The sequence below is a fragment of the Symsagittifera roscoffensis genome, chromosome 7 (assembly GCF_963678635.1).
Source record: "Symsagittifera roscoffensis chromosome 7, txSymRosc1.1, whole genome shotgun sequence".
NCBI classification, from domain to species: Eukaryota; Metazoa; Xenacoelomorpha; order Acoela; family Convolutidae; genus Symsagittifera; species Symsagittifera roscoffensis.
The window spans coordinates 20,371,926-20,393,198 of NC_087068.1; the positions used below are offsets into that span (position 1 = coordinate 20,371,926).

Sequence of the window (21,273 nt, forward strand, 5' to 3'; positions counted from 1 at the left end):
TTCATCTGTTGAAGATTTAACTTCCGATTTGTTGTTAGTCTGATATTTTCAAGTAACAAGCGCAAGTGGTGCACTTCATAAATTGATAAGTTGTGATCTATGAGCCGTAATTTGAAGAGCCATCCGGTTCAATTTATATTCCTCGTAAGCCCAATCAAGAAGTACGACTTTAGGGACCTTATGAAGTAACTCTCAACGAAGATGAGGGTAAAATGATTCAAGGAATCAAAGTTTTTAAATTTTCGATTGGGACCAGAGTATTTCTGAGAAAAACAAAAAACGGCATTTTTGATTGCAAAAACGTGTCACGCATATAGCAACCGAATAACACTCAAAAAGTTCTCGCGTGACAAGAGACATGAAAAGGAGAAAAAACAAGAGTTACTGAAATGAAGCCTTCGGTCGCAGCATGCATACGCAATAAGCAGCTTGGTCGCGAGATCGATTGGAGCCTGAAGATTTGATGGAAGAATTGGAGAACCAGAGCCTAGAGAAAATTTAAAATGATTTCCAAGTTTTTAGCTGATATAATGCCCCGAACGGAATTGTTTTTATTTAAAATTGATTTTTTATTTCAGAGTACGAGGATTTGAGAACGAGGAAAGTTTCAATAGATCTAATGTATAATTGTTACTAAAACTATTTATGATTATTGTTTTGAGCCTGTTTTTAGTTAAAAAAAATTTCGTTGTCTAGGACTCGAGACTCAGCTATGTGGTTAAATGCGCACGTAAACGAAAGCTGAGTAAAATTTGTTAGTGTGATGGCATAAAAGCTGTAACAAGATGGTAAGCCCTTGAACAGGAAAAATCAACTGGCTAATTAGAGACGGTAAAAACGAACATAATTAAAATAACTGACTTCAGTCAGTCGTCAAAAAGGACTTTTTCAATCCTCCATTGCCGTGTTATTTCTTGGAGAATGCTATAAAATTTACATTGCCGGGATTGGTACATGAAATGCTGTCAACGGGCCCAAAGCATCCATTCAGAGACAAGCTTAATAAAACGCACTTTTGGCTGATACGTTTTAATCACAATTTTATATAAATTATTCAATCAAAAACCAAAACCTATTGGTGAGACTTTACAGAAAAAATACGGCGTGGCAAAAGCATATCGAAACATAGTAATGCAAAGCTTAGGAGAAAAGCTGTTGAAAACGAGAAAGTTTTTTCAAATAATGGGTTGATGCAGTGGCAGTGGCTTTTGATAATGGGAACAATTTTGCGCCATGAGGAGACAGTTTACGGAACAAAACTTATTTTTGTCGGAAATCTGCTCACTTTTATAAAACAAAAGGTGCAACCACTGATGGAGTGATTCTGAAACTTGACAGAGTTGATGAAATAATTGCTTGCCTTGAATAAAACAAGCATGCTATTGAGGCAGTAAATGTTCTATAAGACGGAGTTTCCATTTTTGACCCGAATTTCATTAGTGCACTTGCAGTATTTTAACATTTTTTATCACTTTGTCTTTCCTACATCTAGTGCTATTCTTTTAATTGTAAAATCGTTAGATTTTACCCAAAATATCCATCATATTTTTTTTACAAAAAGGAAAAAAGGTAAATTATGAAAGCGGCCCTTCCGTTTAGATACAGTCGTGTACAAGCTGAATAGGACTCATACTAGCATTGAGAAAATACATCAAAAAACAAAATTGCAGGAAATAACTCAAGTCAGCATTTAATGCGTTGTCATTAAAGGTAATTACTTCAACCGTACTTCCCTTATAAAAGCATTAATTGAATTTCTCTGACTTGCGTCTTACGCAATGATATGCACCTCCGTGTACAAGGAATAGCGCTCCTGAGCAGCGCGAAGCTTAACTTAGGCCTAATATAGTTTATTGTTTCTGAGTAGCTTTCATGCCTTTTTCACTAAGGTTTTCAGCAATGCACTGCACTGTCCGCGTAGCTGCTGGTGCAGCACCACCAGTGCAGCCAACAATTAGAAGTAAGAAGCTGCTTTGGTCAACTTGTTGAACTCTTTGTTGTTGTCTCGAGTTTTTTTAGTTTTTCGTGGTACTTATAGGCATCTTTCAGTAATCTTCGTAAACTTTTTTTGCGGGTTGAAAACTTTGACATCAATGAAAGTTCGGCTGAACCTTGAGCCCTATAATCAGTTTTCTTTTTGATAGTCGAGCGTCTCCATCAATTGTGGTTGAACTGTTGACAAAGCTCTCGCCTTGCAACGACTGAATTTTCGACTCGATTTCAACATCATAGCAAACCTCGCTCATGCGTTTGGCAAAGGCATCTCTGATTTCGTCAAGCCTCATGTCCGCGTATCGACCCTTTGCACAGTGAATGTCGTGGTTAAGGTCAAAAATTTTCCCGCATGCACATGTGAGTAGGAGGTTGAGTTGTTCCCATCCATATCTGAAATAAATTCCAACCCGGAATTCAGATCTATTGAGGTTCAAATTATATCTGCTAAGTGGCAGTGCGCTTAACAAGTTTGAAATTCATTTTTCCGAGGCTAGCCCAAGTCCGTATCGTATTTTGCGCTGTCACTCAAGTTGTTCAAATGGATCGTTCTGTTTTGATTTATTCTTTCAATTTTAAGTTATTTAAATTTTGTTTAAAATTTTTCTTGCTCAGGTATAGCTGTTAATGGGTCGTGTGTGTCTACGACTGATGCTGTTTCAATTGACTATTCTAAGAAAACTCGCACTGTCAGAAAATAGCTTGATATTTGTACCGCCCATTTTGAGTAGCTAAGAAGCGATGTCTCTAATTTGATGGCTTATATTATCTTAACCAATTAAACTTGGAATGGGTCTTTCCTGCAGTATCTTCTCGCAGGTCTGCATGATTTCTGTGGCATTGGTGGTAGTTCAAGCTAGAAGGATAATTTTTCGTGTACCCTTTTTTTTAACTGGAGTACACGTTTTGCGGTGATGTTTTTGGCAATCTTGCCAAGTTTTTTCAGTATTTTGTTATGTTTTTCTAACTGAGCTTCTAAGAAAGTTTTACAATTTGTCTGGAATCATATGGCAGAACCAACTACTCAGGCCCTTTCTTCATTTTGTTTTCTGTAAATGTGAATACTTTTATCGCCTCAATGTTTTTTTTCATCTTTTTTAATGAGCTGGCTTTTTGATGCCTTTACATGACATCCAAAACACTTTCCGTGTTTGATATTGTTGTCAAGAACTGTTCGCAGTGTTTTCAAATTTCCGACTGCGTTCCCATCGTCTGCATACCATTTCTGAGTTAAGCTGATATCGTTGACTAATTTTATTTAAGGTAGAGTGGCTAGCCCGTTCATCTCCAGTGCTAGGTGGTATCCTTTTGCGGTTCCTTCTCTAGGTAGGATAGCATTTTTTATTTATGAAATGTTTGGATGGATTAGAGTTTGAGTTCTATATAGCGGGTATTCCAGAAGGGCTGCTATATGTTTTTCAATGCCAATTACCGGTGTAGTGATTTAATAGCATTTTCCGCATCTATCAGTAATACTGCATCGGAACCTGTTTTCTCTTGTTGCTTCCTAAGCGTATGATTTGCATATTCGATGCAACATTTTTACCAAGGCATAGTTGGTGAATCGATCCGAGTACCATAAGTTCGCTTTTTAAGCACTTTGTTATCATTCTACCTATTATTCTGCTGATGACTTCGCCTATGACAACTGGCCTAACTCCTTGGTTTTTATCATGTGAAACTAGTCATTATATGGTTCAAAAAGCTCAGGACTTAGTAAATCTGTCGATATTTTTGTGCAGTTTTGGTTAGTGTCTTTGATATTTCAAATGACTGTTGTTCAAGGTGCGTTAAAATGCATCTCCGCTCATTTGCATCCAGGCCTGAGGGTCCATGAGAACCATGTGTTGACATGGTAGCCTTCCCATCCTTCTGGGCGTTTATTTGGTCGAATGTGGATTTGTGGAAAGGTATTGTATCTTCGGAGCATGCCGCTACAGAGTTGTTGTTTATTGGTCCCGTGAGAGATGTTTTTCAATGATTGTTTGCTCAACAGTTTGACCTTTGACGGTTTCCTCGAGTGAGAAAACACCCTTGGACGTGACATCATCAGTTATTTTAGCAAAAGCACTCAACATTTTTCCGGTGCTCATAAATTTATTAAATTGATGTGCTTCAACGTATACTTTCTTTTTCTTATTCCTTACCAAGCTCATTAAAAAGTTCATCCAGTTCGCCATTATGCCATTGCTTAATCCTTCTCGCTATAGTTTTGGATTTAATCCATCCTTTTCCGATTTGGTTTTTACAGCATATGTTTCAATTAACGAGTTGAGGGTTCTAATTAGAGTCTCTATAAAGTTAAACCCAACTCTTTTTTGTTGCGAGGAACATGAAGACTGGTTTGCAGTGCACTACTTGGGTGTAGATTGTTCTTGTTTGAACTTTTAGTTCAGGTGTAGGATTTGCCCATGGGCTTGGTGAGGCTGTTACAGTTTCGTTGCCGTTTGTAATTGCAGGATTTTGATGGTTGATCGATTGGGTTTGTTCAGGTTGAGTTGGAGGGACATGGATGTCAGATGTAGTGTCGTCTATAATCAAGGAGGTGCAGCAAATGCAGCTGAAACTGTCATAATGGTCGCTGCCTCGGTTAAGGCCGCTGCATTTCGCATGCCTGTAGGTTGCGCATGTTGTGCACCCAATTCCACGGCCACTTAAATGGTTGTTAAGTATATTACAATGTGCTTGATCGGGCAGTATACAAGGAGGAATGGTATCCTCAGATCAGCAAGAGAACTTAGGAATAGTTTCAGAAAGGAAATTTTTAAAGAATTCTTTACCAAAGAACGGGAAGTAGATGCCATCTCGGCAGATCATTTGAGGGGTTAGGTTTTAGTTAAGATTGGGCGAAACATTGAGTGTGTGTGAATGAACAAAGTTAATAATTTATGTGACGTTCGACCAGAAATTATCAAAATGCAAGCTTGAATTCCAATTTTATTGTGACAGCCGGGCGGGAAAATTAGCGGTTTTAGCACATTAACGGTGTTAATCGTTCATTTTGACGAACGTGGAATGGTTAATTTGGACTGACATGTTAAATTTTGAAAATTCGTTGGAAAAGAAAGACGCGCGACGACGTCGAAATTTCTCGACAACTGAAAACTGCAACAAAAAAAACAGAACAACAGATTTCGTTGAGAAAAACGGTGAACGACAATTGTGTGAGACAGATCGAGATTGAAATAAAAAACGACTATCAGACCAGTCAGAGTTGTAGCGATTGTGCCGCTACAATCGTTACAACACGAATCAAGATAATCAGGAAGGGTATTGGGACGATGTGTCCAGCCTTCCGAGAAGAAATAAGAGTGTTATTTGCCCCGGATTCCAGAACTCGTAGAGGTCTCGGGAGAAAACTGTAACACTCTATTTTATGAACTTTTAGCTTCTGGTCATGTCCTGATTTGAATAAATAACATCTAAATTCGTTTTAAGACTATGAGAAGCTAGGAGTTAAGGGAAAGGGTTGATCCATCTTCGATGGAGATGATGATTTTTATCTACTGAACAAAAACAAAAGTATTTTGATAAATATGTAGTAGCCCTGTTTTTAGGAGCGACATTGAGGTTTGGGTGAGCCATTCGGTCATATCTGGAAGTTTGACCTTGAGGAATACGAAGTACGTAGTTTTGGGATGAAGTTTAACTTTTAAAAAATTCGAATTGAGCCTGTCATGCTCAACTTTCTAGCGACAACTGAGAACATCAGAAATAAGATCAGAACGACCGAATCGCAATTGCGGGAAAATGGCAGAAAAAACAGCGGGAAATTGCTATTCGCAATTTCCGAGATTCTAGTAAAAAACACGAGAGTAGAGCTGTCCTATCTTGATATAGGAGACAGAGTGATTACGAAAGAAAATCGAAATTCAGCTGAACCAGAGTGAACCTTCAGTGGAAAGGTAGCCAACTGAAGTCTCCCAATGGTTCAGACCCCAAAATTATATTATCAAGATGAAACTCATTTCCTTTGATTGGAATTCATTGAGAGCAAACTTCTCGAGTTGTATTCAATCGTATTTATGCTAGAGTTACTAATTAGCTTAATTACTCTGATTCTCAAGTGTGCTGCTATGTGAGTACCTAATTTAATTTTCCCGAGTGTATTTTGTGATAAGTATGTTGAGATAAGGCGAGTTTTAGGTTGATCCATCTGAAATGGATCAAAGTTCCACTGTCCAATAAAAAGTAACATAACGGATTGTTCCGAACCTGTTTTTAACGGCGTTCGTGTATTTTGGGTATTTTGAGACCTAAGTATGGGGACGTTCTTATTTTCAAGAGTGGGGGGTATTTTGGTAGTGGCTTTTAAGCTGTAATGGGTTCTAGTCTCATGTCGCAAGTAAACCAAATTGGCTCCGACCGTTTTGAGGTTGAAAAACACAAGAGATAGTGTCCCTGACTCCTGAGCCTATGGTTATAGGGCCTATTTTTCTTAAGTCTCATATGTGACCGAAGTAGGCGACTGTTACAGGGGATACTGAGACCCAGCCATGAGCTCACTATTTCTGCATGTAATTAAGTTAATTAGAGCGTTCTGATCGAAGCCAGAAACAGTAACTTTTTTTGTAGACCCGATGTTAGAAAGACCACCAAAAGAACTGGCTTTGGCAGATACGGTGAAAAGCATGTAGAGCTGTGTTTAGACGCTGGCCAGTCGGTTTAGAATCTAGCTTTTTTTTCCGTCGATATGTACTTCCGGGCGAATGTTACATAATTTAATCAGCCCATGCTTATGAATGAAGAGTTCGCGAAAAAAATCATAGTTTTTGGAGCTTTGGATTGTTTCAGGGTTGATTGGAGTTCTGGGTTGAAACTTGTTTGTAATTAGATTGATTACGTTTTTCCACTTTAGCTCAACTTTGCGATGGTGTAGCCTACTATCAGTGAACCCGGCGACAATGGTTACTGCATTAAGGCGCTTTGGTTTGCATGCTAAAACTGTTTTATACAGATCTTAAAATGACGCTGCGGTAAGAGTGAACTGTAGGTTTTACTGGAGCTGGTTTGATATTTTTGTCCTTGATGTGCCAATTACAAGCTTCTGTGATTATTCAGGGAGGCTCCTTGCCTGGAATTCAGGGACGCGCATCCCTGAAATTTCAAGGATGCGCCTTGCCTGTTTCAGGCCTGGAATCCACCTGAAACACAGACAGCGAAGGCAACGGAAAAGCTCTTCAGCATAAAGATGGGTGGATGGTTGGGCAATGAATCAAATAGTTTTCTGAGGGTTTAAAAAAAAACGAAAAAGTGAAAGATGGGAACGGTTCAACCTGTGGTGTTTTTAAAGAGTAGTTCCATCTGCTCACTCCTTGTGTCTATATAAGCCAGCGGTAAATTTGGACAAAGAAGAATCTATTTAATAAGTTTATCACAACAATTGGGTTATTTTCAATTGAAGTACGCATGAAAAAAATATATTTTTGTATTTTAAGAAGAGGTCAGTAGGTGGGCAACCCGCTCGCTTGTAAGCTTTATCTAAAGTACACAAGGCATAGTCACCCCTTCGACCATTTCTATAACTTTCGGGCAATTTGGATGATAATCTTTACAAAACGCCTGCTAATTCTTTTGATATCGTTGTAGCCAATATCGAAATTAACACTAAATATGCAAGAGAAACATTTGAAATCATTATCTTTGAAAAGATTCGTCAGCACTAATCGGAAGCACCCATAGTTTCAAAATAAGCTGCTTAAAAGGAGTCTGAATGCATGTATTTGATAATTAGGATCCTCTTTCCTTCCACATTGACATCTTTTGTATGGCATTTCAGCGTCAAAGAGATGTACTTTTTATCTGTTGAAGATTTAACTTCCGATTTGTTGTCAGCACATTTTCAATCCTCCATTGCCGTGTTATTTCTTGGAGAATGCTATAAAATGTACATTGCCGGGATTGGTACATGAAATGCTGTCAACGGGCCCAAAGCATCCATTCAGAGACAAGCTTAATAAAACGCACTTTTGGCTGATACGTTTTAATCACAATTTTATATAAATTATTCAATCAAAAACCAAAACTTATTGGTGAGACTTTACAGAAAAAATACGGCGTGGCAAAAGCATATCGAAACATAGTAATGCAAAGCTTAAGAGAAAAGCTGTTGAAAACGAGAAAATTTTTTCAAATAATGGGTTGATGCAGTGGCAGTGGCTTTTGATAATGGGAACAATTTTGCGCCATGAGGAGACAGTTTACGGAACAAAATTTATTTTTGTCGGAAATCTGCTCACTTTTATAAAACAAAAGGTGCAACCACTGATGGAGTGATTCTGAAACTTGACAGAGTTGATGAAATAATTGCTTGCCTTGAATAAAACAAACACGATGAGTGATCTTTTTCATCCTCAATAGCAATGGCATGCTATTGAGGCAGTAAAAGTTCTATAAGACGGAGTTTCCATTTTTGACCCGAATTTCATCAGTGCACTTGCAGTATTTTAACATTTTTATCACTGTCTTTCCTACATCTAGTGCTATTCTTTTAATTGTAAAATCGTTACATTTTACCCAAAATATCCATCATATTTTTATTTACAAAAAAGAAAAAAAGTAAATTATGAAAGCGGCCCTTCCGTTCAGATACAGTCGTGTACAAGCTGAATAGGACTCATACTAGCATTGAGAAAATACATCAATAAACAAAATTGCAGGAAATAACTCAAGTCAGCATTTAATGCGTTGTCATTAAAGGTATTTACTTCAACCGTACCTCCCCTATAAAAGCACTAATTGAATTTCTCTGACTTGCGTCTTACGCAATGATATGCACCTCCGTGTACAAGGAATAGCGCTCCTGAGCAGCGCGAAGCTTAACTTAGGCCTAATATAGTTTATTGTTTCTGAGTAGCTTTCATGCCTTTTTCACTAAAATTTTCAGCAATGCACTGCCCTGTCCGCGTAGCTGCTGGTGCAGCACCACCAGTGCAGCCAACAATTAGCGGTAAGAAGCTGCTTTGATCAACTTGTTGAACTCTTTGTTGTTGTCTCGAGTTTTTTTAGTTTTTCGTGGTACTTATAGGCATCTTTCAGTAATCTTCGTAAATTTTTTTGCGGGTTGAAGACTTTGACATCAATGAAAGTTCGGCTAAACCTTGAACCCTATAATCAATTTTCTTTTTGATAGTCGAGCGTCTCCATCAATTGTGGTTGAACTGTTGACAAAGCTCTCGCCTTGCAACGACTGAATTTTCGACTCGATTTCAACATCATAGCAAACCTCGCTCATGCGTTTGGCAAAAGCATCTCTGATTTCTTCATGTCTCATGTCCGCGTATCGACCCTTTGCACAGTGAATGTCGTGGTTAAGGTCAAAAATTTTCCCACATGCACATGTGAGTAGGAGGTTGAGTTGTTCCCATCCATATCTGAAATAAATTCCAACCCGGAATTCAGATCTATTGAGGTTCAAATTATATCTGCTAAGTGGCAGTGCGCTTAACAAGTTTGAAATTCATTTTTCCGAGGCTAGCCCAAGTCCGTATCGTATTTTGCGCTGTCACTCAAGTTGTTCAAATGGATCGTTCTGTTTTGATTTATTCTTTCAATTTTAAGTTATTTAAATTTTGTTTAAAATTTTTCTTGCTCAGGTATAGCTGTTAATGGGTCGTGTGTGTCTACGACTGATGCTGTTTCAATTGACTATTCTAAGAAAACTCGCACTGTCAGAAAATAGCTTGATATTTGTACCGCCCATTTTGAGTAGCTAAGAAGCGATGTCTCTAATTTGATGGCTTATATTATCTTAACCAATTAAACTTGGAATGGGTCTTTCCTGCAGTATCTTCTCGTAGGTCTGCATGATTTCTGTGGCATTGGTGGTAGTTCAAGCTAGAAGGATAATTTTTCGTGTACCCTTTTTTTTAACTGGAGTACACGTTTTGCGGTGATGTTTTTGGCAATCTTGCCAAGTTTTTTCAGTATTTTGTTATGTTTTTCTAACTGAGCTTCTAAGAAAGTTTTACAATTTGTCTGGAATCATATGGCAGAACCAACTACTCAGGCCCTTTCTTCATTTTGTTTTCTGTAAATGTGAATACTTTTATCGCCTCAATGTTTTTTTTCATCTTTTTTAATGAGCTGGCTTTTCGATGCCTTTACATGACATCCAAAACACTTTCCGTGTTTGATATTGTTGTCAAGAACTGTTCGCAGTGTTTTCAAATTTCCGACTGCGTTCCCATCGTCTGCATACCATTTCTGAGTTAAGCTGATATCGTTGACTAATTTTATTTAAGGTAGAGTGGCTAGCCCGTTCATCTCCAGTGCTAGGTGGTATCCTTTTGCGGTTCCTTCTCTAGGTAGGATAGCTTTTTTTATTTATGAAATGTTTGGATGGATTAGAGTTTGAGTTCTATATAGCGGGTATTCCAGAAGGGCTGCTATATGTTTTTCAATGCCAATTACCGGTGTAGTGATTTAATAGCATTTTCCGCATCTATCAGTAATACTGCATCGGAACCTGTTTTCTCTTGTTGCTTCCTAAGCGTATGATTTGCATATTCGATGCAACATTTTTACCAAGGCATAGTTGGTGAATCGATCCGAGTACCATAAGTTCGCTTTTTAAGCACTTTGTTATCATTCTACCTATTATTCTGCTGATGACTTCGCCTATGACAACTGGCCTAACTCCTGGGTTTTTATCATGTGAAACTAGTCATTATATGGTTCAAAAAGCTCAGGACTTAACAAATCTGTCGATATTTTTTGTGCAGTTTTGGTTAGTGTCTTTGATATTTCAAATGACTGTTGTTCAAGGTGCGTTAAATGCATCTCCGCTCATTCGCATCCAGGCCTGAGGGTCCATGAGAACCATGTGTTGACATGGTAGCCTTCCCATCCTTCTGGGCGTTTATTTGGTCGAATGTGGATTGGTGAAAAGGTATTGTATCTTCGGAGCATGCCGCTACTGAGTTGTTGTTTATTGGTTCCGTGAGAGATGTTTTTCAATGATTTTTTGCTCAACAGTTTGACCTTTGACGGTTTCCTCGAGTGAGAAAACACCCTTGGACGTATCATCAGTTATTTTAGCAAAAGCACTCAACATTTTTCCGGTGCTCGTAAATTTTTAAATTGATGTGCTTCAACGTATACTTTCTTTTTCTTATTCCTTACCAAGCTCATTAAAAAATTCATCCAGTTCGCCCTTATGCCATTGCTTAATCCTTCTCGCTATAGTTTTGGATTTTAATCCATCCTTTTCCGATTTGGTTTTTATAGCATGGGGTGAGGGAAAACCATTGTTCCATTGCTGCCTGCATTGCGTATGTATTTTTCTTTGTTTCAATTAACGAGTTGAGGGTTCTAATTAGAGTCTTTATAAAGTTAAACCCAACTCTTTTTTCTTGCGAGGATCATGAAGACTGGTTTGCAGTGCACTACTTGGGTGTAGATTGTTCTTGTTTGAACTTTTAGTTCAGATATAGGATTCGCCCAGGGGCTTGGTGTGGCTGTTACAGTTTCGTTGCCGTTTGTAATTGCAGGATTTTGATGGTTGATCGATTGGGTTTGTTCAGGTTGAGTTGGAGGGACATGGATGTCAGATGTAGTGTGGTCTGTAATCAAGGAGGTGGCAGCAAACGCAGCTGAAACTGTCATAATGGTCGCTGCCTCGGTTAAGGCCGCTGCATTTCGCATGCCTGAGGTATGCGCATGTTGTGCACTCAATTCCACGGCCACTTAAACGGTTGTTAAGTATATTACAATGTGCTTGATCGGGCTATATACAAGGAGGAATGGTATCCCCAGATCAGCAAGAGAACTTAGGAATAGTTTCAGAAAGGAAATTTTTAAAGAAATCTTTACCAAAGAACGGGAAATAGATGCCGGCTCGGCAGATAATTTGAGGGGTTAGGATTTAGTTAAGATTGGGCGAAACATTGAGTGTGTGTGAATGAACAAAGTTAATAATTTATGTGACATTCGACCAGAAATTATCAAAATTATCAAAACACTCTATTTTATGAATTTTTAGCTTCTGGTCATGTCCTGATTTGAATAAATAACTTCTAAATTCGTTTTAATACTATGAGAAGCTAGGAGTTAAGGGAAAAGGTTGATCCATCTTCGATGGAGATGATAATTTTAATCTACTGAACAAAAACAAAAGTATTTTGATAAATATGTAGTAGCCCTGTTTTTAGGAGCGACATTGAGGTTTGGGTGAGCCATTCGGTCATATCTGGAAGTTTGACCTTGAGGATACGAAGTACGTAGTTTTGGGATGAAGTTTAGTTTTTAAAAAATTCGAATTGAGCCTGTCATGCTCAACTTTCTCGCGACAACTGAAAACATCAAAAATAAGATCAGAACGACCGAATCGCAATTGCGGGAAAGTGGCAGAAAAAACAGCGGGAAATTGCTATTCGCAATTTCCGAGATTCTAGTAAAAAACACGAGAGTAGAGCTGTCCTATCTTGATATAGGAGACAGAGTGATTACGAAAGAAAATCGAAATTCAGCTGAACCAGAGTGAACCTTCAGTGGAAAGGTAGCCAACTGAAGTCTCCCAATGGTTCAGACCCCAAAATTATATTATCAAGATTGAACTCATTTCCTTTGATTGGGATTCATTGATAGCAAACTTCTCGAGTTGTATTCAATCGTATTTATGCTAGAGTTACTAATTAGCTTAATTACTCTGATTCTCAAGTGTGCTGCTATGTGAGTACCTAATTTAATTTTCCCGAGTGTATTTTGTGATAAGTATGTTGAGATAAGGCGAGTTTTAGGTTGATCCATCTGAAATGGATCAAAGTTCCACTGTCCAATAAAAAGTAACATAACGGATTGTTCCGAACCTGTTTTTAACGGCGTTCGTGTATTTTGGGTATTTTGAGACCTAAGTATGGGGACGTTCTTATTTTCAAGAGTGGGGGGTATTTTGGTAGTGGCCTTTAAGCTGTAACGGGTTCTAGTCTCATGTCGCAAGTAAACCAAATTGGCTCCGACCGTTTTGAGGTAGAAAAACACAAGAGATAGTGTCCCTGACTCCTGAGCCTATGGTTATAGGGCCTATTTTTCTTAAGTCTCACATGTGACCGAAGTAGGCGACTGTTACAGGGGATACTGAGACCCAGCCATGAGCTCACTATTTCTGCATGTAATTAAGTTAATTAGAGCGTTCTGATCGAAGCCAGAAACAGTAACTTTTTTTGTAGACCCGATGTTAGAAAGACCACCAAAAGAACTGGCTTTGGCAGATACGGTGAAAAGCATGTAGAGCTGTGTTTAGACGCTGGCCAGTCGGTTTAGAATCTAGCTTTTTTTTCCGTCGATATGTACTTCCGGGCGAATGTTACATAATTTAATCAGCCCATGCTTATGAATGAAGAGTTCGCGAAAAAAATCATAGTTTTTGGAGCTTTGGATTGTTTCAGGGTTGATTGGAGTTCTGGGGTGAAACTTGTTTGTAAGTAGATTGATTACGTTTTTCCACTTTAGCTCAACTTTGCGATGGTGTAGCCTACTATCAGTGAACCCGGCGACAATGGTTACTGCATTAAGGCGCTTTGGTTTGCATGCTAAAACTGTTTTATACAGATCTTAAAATGACGCCGCGGTAAGAGTGAACTGTAGGTTTTACTGGAGCTGGTTTGATATTTTTGTCCTTGATGTGCCAATTACAAGCTTCTGTGATTATTGTGCAAGATCATCGAGGGTAAAGGCAAGCCCCTGGATAGTGACAGGGGTTTGTCAGTTCAATCACCAAAGGATGAAAAGCCCCCAATGCTGATGGTGCAATATAGAGGTAACCAGAGCCAATATTTTGCTAACAGGTTACGAAAATTAACGAACGTTCAAGTGGTTTTCACCACAAGAAAACTACAATCATGTTTACCATCACTGAAGTCAGCATTTTCTAATGACCTCAAGTCAAGAGTGGTTTATAAACTGTCATGTAGTGGATGCACTTCCACCTATGTCGGACAAACTGTTCGACATTTGACCACTAGAATTGAGGAACATAGGAAAGCAGACTCACCGGTAGGCCTCCACCTTCAGCAATGCCAACTTGAGGGAAATAGCGCAGATCTTAGTTGGGAAATTATAGATAGGTCAAACAACCAAACAAAATTGCTAACACTAGAGGCAATACATATCAGGAAAGAGAAACCGGGCTTGAACACGCGCGATGAGTTTAGGAGCAGGGAGTTAACACTGAAAATTTAGTCCCAAAATATTTTTGGTTTTTTATTCAAAACGTACATGTCTAAATCGAAATTATGACTCAGAAACTTCCAGACAAATTAATTTTAAAATGTTTAATTAATTTTAGAGGTTAAAAGTATTTTAATCTTAGTGGTAATTTAGAGGTCAACTGTGATTGGCTAATTTTTTATCATGATGGTTTAGAACCAAATTGTATGTGATTTATTGTAAATAACATTTGTAAATTGATGTTTTATCGTCATTTAGAGTAGTTTATTGTAAAAATCCTGACGATGCACATAGTTGCGAAAACGTTTGAAATTTACTTTTTAGCAAAAATTTCTTCAATTTTACTTGTAAATTCGTGATAAAACAAAAAACGAAGAGCTTGAAATTCCAACTGTTTTCCCATTAAAGGGCCAGTATAAAAATTTTTAATGATTTTCATCAATGTAATGAGAATTTTTATAGTGTTTTTTTTTATCGATACGTAAAAAATGGCCGATTTTTATTTGAGTTACCGAAATGTTTCATATTGTAGCAGCTAGCTCCCTGTTCCACAGCATCAACACCCTTAACACAGGGGAAAAAAGTAATACGAGAGCCTTGTTACAGCAATTCCTGGCCTATCCCTTAATAACAACTTGCTGAACCAAGGAAAGAACCTCCGACGACTACTCGAAGACAGTCCACTGAAGGAGAAAAAAGTGGTTGTGTGGCACGACGTGGTGAACAACACCATTAGCAGCCACAGAACAAACAACTATCGCCCAGCTGGTGTCGAGGAGCTGACAAACTATTTGAAGACGAAGAAGCAGCAGATATTGGCGATCGTTTATTGCAGAAGGGAAGGAACGCCCGACTTGTTTAGTCAGCTTCTCGGCACAGGGGTGCTCATTATTCCAGCTACAAAACGACTACTCTCCAAGAGAAAGCAAAACAACCCGGAGCAGCTATAGGAATATTTGAAGCTGCACCAGAGTGCTGATTTGGAGCTGAAATCTCTGCGATTGGTAGTGGCACACAAAGAAAGGCTGTCAGAGCTGATTGGCAATATCAGGGGCAAACAACAGAGACCATCACAGACAAGGAGGAAGGCGAAAGCAAGACGTGAGCAGAAGCTGAGGGCAGAGGAAGTGTCTGCGCTTCAAAGACAGGGGTGAGAAGAGTGTGATTTGTTTTGCTTTGTGCCTTGTGAGTTTCATTACTCGTGGCCTGCAAAACAATGACCACAGTACTTTTGCCTGCTGTTTGGCTCAGACAAATTTTGAAAAGGAAACTAACTTGGAAAATTGTGTTAGACTATTTAAAATTCTTTAAAAAAGTTCAAGTATCTGTACATAGACTGAAGTTTCTGAGAAAATGTCTGAAAAACGATCTAATACCGGACTTTTTGAAGTTTAGGGTCCCCGAGAACGGGGTTTTTTCGGACCAAGCTGTGCATAATTTTCAATTGAAACTACTAAGGACTGAAACTTCTAGGGAAAATGAGGATAGGAAAAGGTACGAGGAGATGCTAAGGAAAGCAAGATCACTGGTGCAAAAAGAAATTGACAAACAGTGGTGGGCATCCATTTTCCGATTCGTGAGGCGGCAAGTTGAGGCAAGCTTAAAGACAACATCAGAAAACCATAGAAAAAAGTTAGAAAAACTGTCCGAGAGACAAGATAAACCTCTTGGGGGGAGAAATGAGCGATCAGTTAGGGTACTTGATAATATTGAACTGCCTGAATGGGTATATGAAGTGCTATCAATGGGCCCCAAGCATCCAATTAGAGACAAATTTAACGAAACACATTTTTTGGCGGATATCGACATTTTCCTCTCACAATTGAAAAATCAAAAAACATCTGGTGAAACGTTATGTGAAATAGAAGCCGCGGCAAAGGCATATGCAAAAAACGTACAGCAAACCCCAAGAGACAAAGCCGTTGAAAAAACGAGGAAATATCTCAAAGATAATGGGTTGCTGGCTGTGCCTTTTGATAAGGGGGTTGGTTTTTGCATAATGAGGAAACAAACATATGAATCAAAGCTGGAATCCTTGTTGCAATCTGCTCAGTTTGTGAAAAAAGATGCAACCACTGATGAGGTGATACTGAAAATTGAGAAAGAACTTAACAAAGAGTTACTAGCCATGAACAAAAGAGACGAGATAAGTGATCAGTTATATTCTAAGATACGATCAACAGGGGGGCAACCCGCCCGTTTGTACGGTTTAGCTAAGGTACACAAGGATGAGACACCCCTACGACCTGTACTATCACTTCCCGGCAGCTCGTATGAGAATCTTAACAAAATGCTTGCGAAGTTTTTTGACAACATCGATGGAGCAAATATAGAAACCAATACTAAAGAGGCTAGAGAAAAAATAGAAAACATTGCTCTAGATCCGGATGAAACCATAATATCTCTTGATGTGAAAAGTTTGTACACCAACGTTCCCCTGAAGGAGGCAATTGAAATTGCTTTACAGAAGCTGTACAGCCAGGAGTCTCCTCCTGAAATTCAAAGAGCAACCATGAAAAGGCTTTTGAATATGGCGGTCAGCAAAGTATATTTCAAGTGTAATGATTCATGGTATGTACAAGTTGATGGTTTAGCAATGGGAGCGTCCCTCGCTGTAATTCTGGCAAACTTATGGCTGAAAGAATACGAATTTGCTCTACGACAACAAATACCGGTGGGAACGGGGGTACAGCAAATTAATGACAAAAACGGCTTGTGCCCATGTTGCAGCAGGAAAGTCACATATAGATCAAAGGGGGTTGAATGCGAGAGTTGCCGAAACTGGTATCATCTAAAATGCGGAAAAATATCCGATGACGTATACGCATCAATAACCGAGATAGTCTGGTACTGTGAAAGCTGCTGCCGAGCTAAGAACAAGGAGAAGGATACTCCCCAGGTGAAATTGTTCCTCAGGTATGTGGATGACATTGTTAGAACAGTCAGAGGGGAGCCGAGTTGTCTTCTCGATGCCGCCAATTCTCTTCATCCAAATTTGCAGTTCACTCTAGAGAAAACTAATTCGGAGGGGAATTTGCCGTTCCTGGATTTGAACATAAATATATCGCAGGATAGGCGTGTAACTTGCAGTTGGTATCAAAAACCAACAGATACAGGGACTATACTGAACTATAGAAGCTGCGCCCCAACTCAGTATAAGCGTAGTGTTATCCAAGGCACTGTACACAGGGTTTTTAGGAGTACATCTAGCTGGGAGCAATTTGATAAGGCTATGGAAACTAATAGGGCGCAATGGCTGACAAATCAGTACCCTGAAAATTGGTCCGCAAAGGTGGCTTCAGACGCCTTGTGCAAGATCATCGAGGGTAAAGGCAAGCCCCTGGATAGTGACAGGGGTTTGTCAGTTCAATCACCAAAGGATGAAAAGCCCCCAATGCTGATGGTGCAATATAGAGGTAACCAGAGCCAATATTTTGCAAACAGGTTACGAAAATTAACGAACGTTCAAGTGGTTTTCATCACAAGAAAACTACAATCATGTTTACCATCACTGAAGTCAGCATTTTCTAATGACCTCAAGTCAAGAGTGGTTTATAAACTGTCATGTAGTGGATGCACTTCCACCTATGTCGGACAAACTGTTCGACATTTGACCACTAGAATTGAGGAACATAGGAAAGCAGACTCACCGGTAGGCCTCCACCTTCAGCAATGCCAACTTGAGGGAAATAGCGCAGATCTTAGTTGGGAAATTATAGATAGGTCAAACAACCAAACAAAATTGCTAACACTAGAGGCAATACATATCAGGAAAGAGAAACCGGGCTTGAACACGCGCGATGAGTTTAGGAGCAGGGAGTTAACACTGAAAATTTAGTCCCAAAATATTTTTGGTTTTCTATTCAAAACGTACATGTCTAAATCGAAATTATGACTCAGAAACTTCCAGACAAATTAATTTTAAAATGTTTAATTAATTTTAGAGGTTAAAAGTATTTTAATCTTAGTGGTAATTTAGAGGTCAACTGTGATTGGCTAATTTTTTATCATGATGGTTTAGAACCAAATTGTATGTGATTTATTGTAAATAACATTTGTAAATTGATGTTTTATCGTCATTTAGAGTAGTTTATTGTAAAAATCCTGACGATGCACATAGTTGCGAAAACGTTTGAAATTTACTTTTTAGCAAAAATTTTTTCCACTTTAGCTCAACTTTGCGATGGTGTAGCCTGCTATCAGTGAACCCGGCGACAATGGTTACTGCATTAAGGCGCTTTGGTTTGCATGCTAAAACTGTTTTATACAGATCTTAAAATGACGCCGCGGTAAGAGTGAACTGTAGGTTTTACTGGAGCTGGTTTGATATTTTTGTCCTTGATGTGCCAATTACAAGCTTCTGTGATTATTCAGGGAGGCTCCTTGCCTGGAATTCAGGGACGCGCATCCCTGAAATTTCAGGGATGCGCCTTGCCTGTTTCAGGCCTGGAATCCACCTGAAACACAGACAGCGAAGGCAACGGAAAAGCTCTTCAGCATAAAGATGGGTGGATGGTTGGGCAATTAATCAAATAGTTTTCTGAGGGTTTTAAAAAAAACGAAAAAGTGAAAGATGGGAACGGTTCAACCTGTGTTGTTGTTGAAGGGTAGTTCCATCTGCTCACTCCTTGTGTCTATATAAGCCAGCGGTAAATTTGGACAAAGAAGAATCTATTTAATAAGTTTATCACAACAATTGGGTTATTTTCAATTGAAGTACGCATGAAAAAAATATATTTTTGTATTCTAAGAAGAGGTCAGTAGGTGGGCAACCCGCTCGCTTGTAAGCTTTATCTAAAGTACACAAGGCATAGTCACCCCTTCGACCATTTCTATAACTTTCGGGCAATTTGGATGATAATCTTTACAAAACGCCTGCTAATTCTTTTGATATCGTTGTAGCCAATATCGAAATTAACACTAAATATGCAAGAGAAACATTTGAAATCATTATCTTTGAAAAGATTCGTCAGCACTAATCGGAAGCACCCATAGTTTCAAAAAAAGCTGCTTAAAAGGAGTCTGAATGCATGTATTTGATAATTAGGATCCTCTTTCCTTCCACATTGACATCTTTTGTATGGCATTTCAGCGTCAAAGAGATGTACTTTTTATCTGTTGAAGATTTAACTTCCGATTTGTTGTCAGCACATTTTCAAGTAACAAGAGCAAGTGGTGCACTTCATACATTGATAAGTTGTGAGCTATGACGCGTAATTTGAACAGTCATCCGGTTCAATTTACATTCCTCGTGACCCCAATCAAGAAGTTTGCCTGAATACGTGTTGTCCATAATGGTATTTGAAATCAGGCGTTGGTTTAATTTTGTGCGCTAGTGTATTTGAGGAACGATAGTTCAACTTTATAATTGTGAGAGCTATTTTTGCGTAATTAGAATTTCACTAATCAGGGTTTTTGATAGATTAAAAAATATCTGACAAGCTCTTATGTTTTAAGATTGAACTATTTAGTTAAATTTTACTCTATCATTTCAGACCTACGCGATGACGATATTAAAACAAAATTGACAATTGTAAATTATTTATTTAATGGACCTCGGTTGAGGATATGTTGAAATGTTGGATGCTGAAAAGTGTATGCGGAGGCGTGGGAGCCGTTGAAGCAATAGACAGACAGCACTCCAATCTGGAAACTATTCCCGATCAAGTTTTTCGATATGCAAAAACGCTTGAAGAGTTGCATCTGGATGCCAATCAAATATCAGTGCTACCAAAAGACCTTTTCAAACTGACAAAACTGCGACAGTTAACACTCAGCGACAATGAAATTAAAAAACTCCCTGCCAATATTGGATCTTTGGTATCATTGATTCAGTTCGACATTAGCAAAAATGACCTCGAAGAAATACCAGAATCAATCAAATTTTGCAAAAGTCTACATTCCGCCGATTTTAGTAACAATGCTATTGGCAAGTAAGTCGAGAGAATGTAAGGGAGTTGTGCTGAAAGAGATTGAAACAAAACAAAAAAGTGTTTCAGGTTGCCCGAAGGATTTACCCTCCTGAGTCATTTAACTCATTTGTCTATAAATGATATATCGCTTTCCGAGCTGCCTTACGAAATAAAGAAGTAAGATAGCATAATTTTTGTCAAATTAATTAAATGTTGGATAATTATATTAATTGGAACCTGTTTTAGCCTTCAAAGTTTGAAACGCTTAGAAATGAGGGACAATTTTCTACGAGTTTTGCCTGAGTATGAAATCAATTAAGTTTTATAAAGCTTTATTTAAACTACCAAGGAATCAGTCGCTTTGAGTTTAGGTCTATCGGAGAACTGCTTTGCCTCGAAGCATTGGATGTTGGTGGCAATGAGCTGGAATTTTTACCACTCGAACTAGGATGTGTACAGTGCCTGAAAGAGCTTTACTTGGACAACAATGAACTGCAAATGATACCTTCGGTTGGTTATTAAAATCATTGTCTTTGTTTACTCGGTTGAATACTAGTTTTTCCGACCATTGAAAATGGGTAGGAACTGTCTTCGGTGGTGTTTAGTTTTTTGTTCCGACCACCGAAAGTGGGGAGGAACTGTGTATTCGGGTGTTATAGCCGACCACTGAAAGTGGGGGGAACTGTGTATTCGGGTGTTAAAGTTTTGTTTTCACGCAAAATCTCACGCGAATAATCATTTGTTGAGAAATGAGTGGCATATCATATTATAGTCTTTTTTCAATCGGGATGCGAATGGCCTTGAAAAGTTTTCAAAAAGTTTTCCCACGAGAAGAACCTCTTTGATTTCTTTTTTCTGTAAACAACCCTGTTACAAATCTGTAAGAAATCCGTACGAGTTCACGTGCAGGCTGGCATGCTCATTTTCTTGAAAATTCAAAGAAGTAATCATATTAGGTAGTAATTGTAAAAGGTAGTAAACCATATTAGTGAACAGTCAATACTTAAAGAGTCGATGAAAGAAGGAAAACTCATATATGTATAGGTCTTAAATAATGTTTTTTTTGTGTTTTTTTTAGGAAAGTTTTAAAATTTGTTCACGCTCAGCTTAAATTTGAGTTTTAGTGGGGAATTTCAATTTTTTCAGTTCAGTTCATTTCTGTTGTTAAAGGGAAGGCAAGCTCCACCATCGAACAGAAAGT

General features: G+C 38.5%; 2 protein-coding genes across 3 annotated transcripts in view; one reads left to right on the forward strand and one right to left on the reverse strand.

Moving 5' to 3' along the window:
- Nucleotides 1-7,376, reverse strand: part of LOC134851045 (UDP-N-acetylglucosamine--dolichyl-phosphate N-acetylglucosaminephosphotransferase-like) — a 73,213-nt gene extending 65,837 nt beyond the window's left edge. The window contains exon 1 of the mRNA XM_063866927.1: nucleotides 7,351-7,376. The gene's annotated coding sequence lies outside the window, so the exon portion shown is untranslated. The remainder of the gene's footprint in view (nucleotides 1-7,350) is intronic.
- LOC134851834 (protein scribble homolog) overlaps nucleotides 1-21,273 on the forward strand; it is a 363,789-nt gene that overhangs the window by 309,140 nt on the left and 33,376 nt on the right. For both annotated transcript variants that reach the window (XM_063868094.1, XM_063868095.1), the window contains exons 2-5: nucleotides 19,654-20,093; nucleotides 20,160-20,249; nucleotides 20,319-20,375; nucleotides 20,444-20,582. In XM_063868094.1, the coding sequence (XP_063724164.1) occupies nucleotides 19,729-20,093; nucleotides 20,160-20,249; nucleotides 20,319-20,375; nucleotides 20,444-20,582 (651 nt within the window). In that variant the 5' untranslated portion in view covers nucleotides 19,654-19,728. The remainder of the gene's footprint in view (nucleotides 1-19,653; nucleotides 20,094-20,159; nucleotides 20,250-20,318; nucleotides 20,376-20,443; nucleotides 20,583-21,273) is intronic.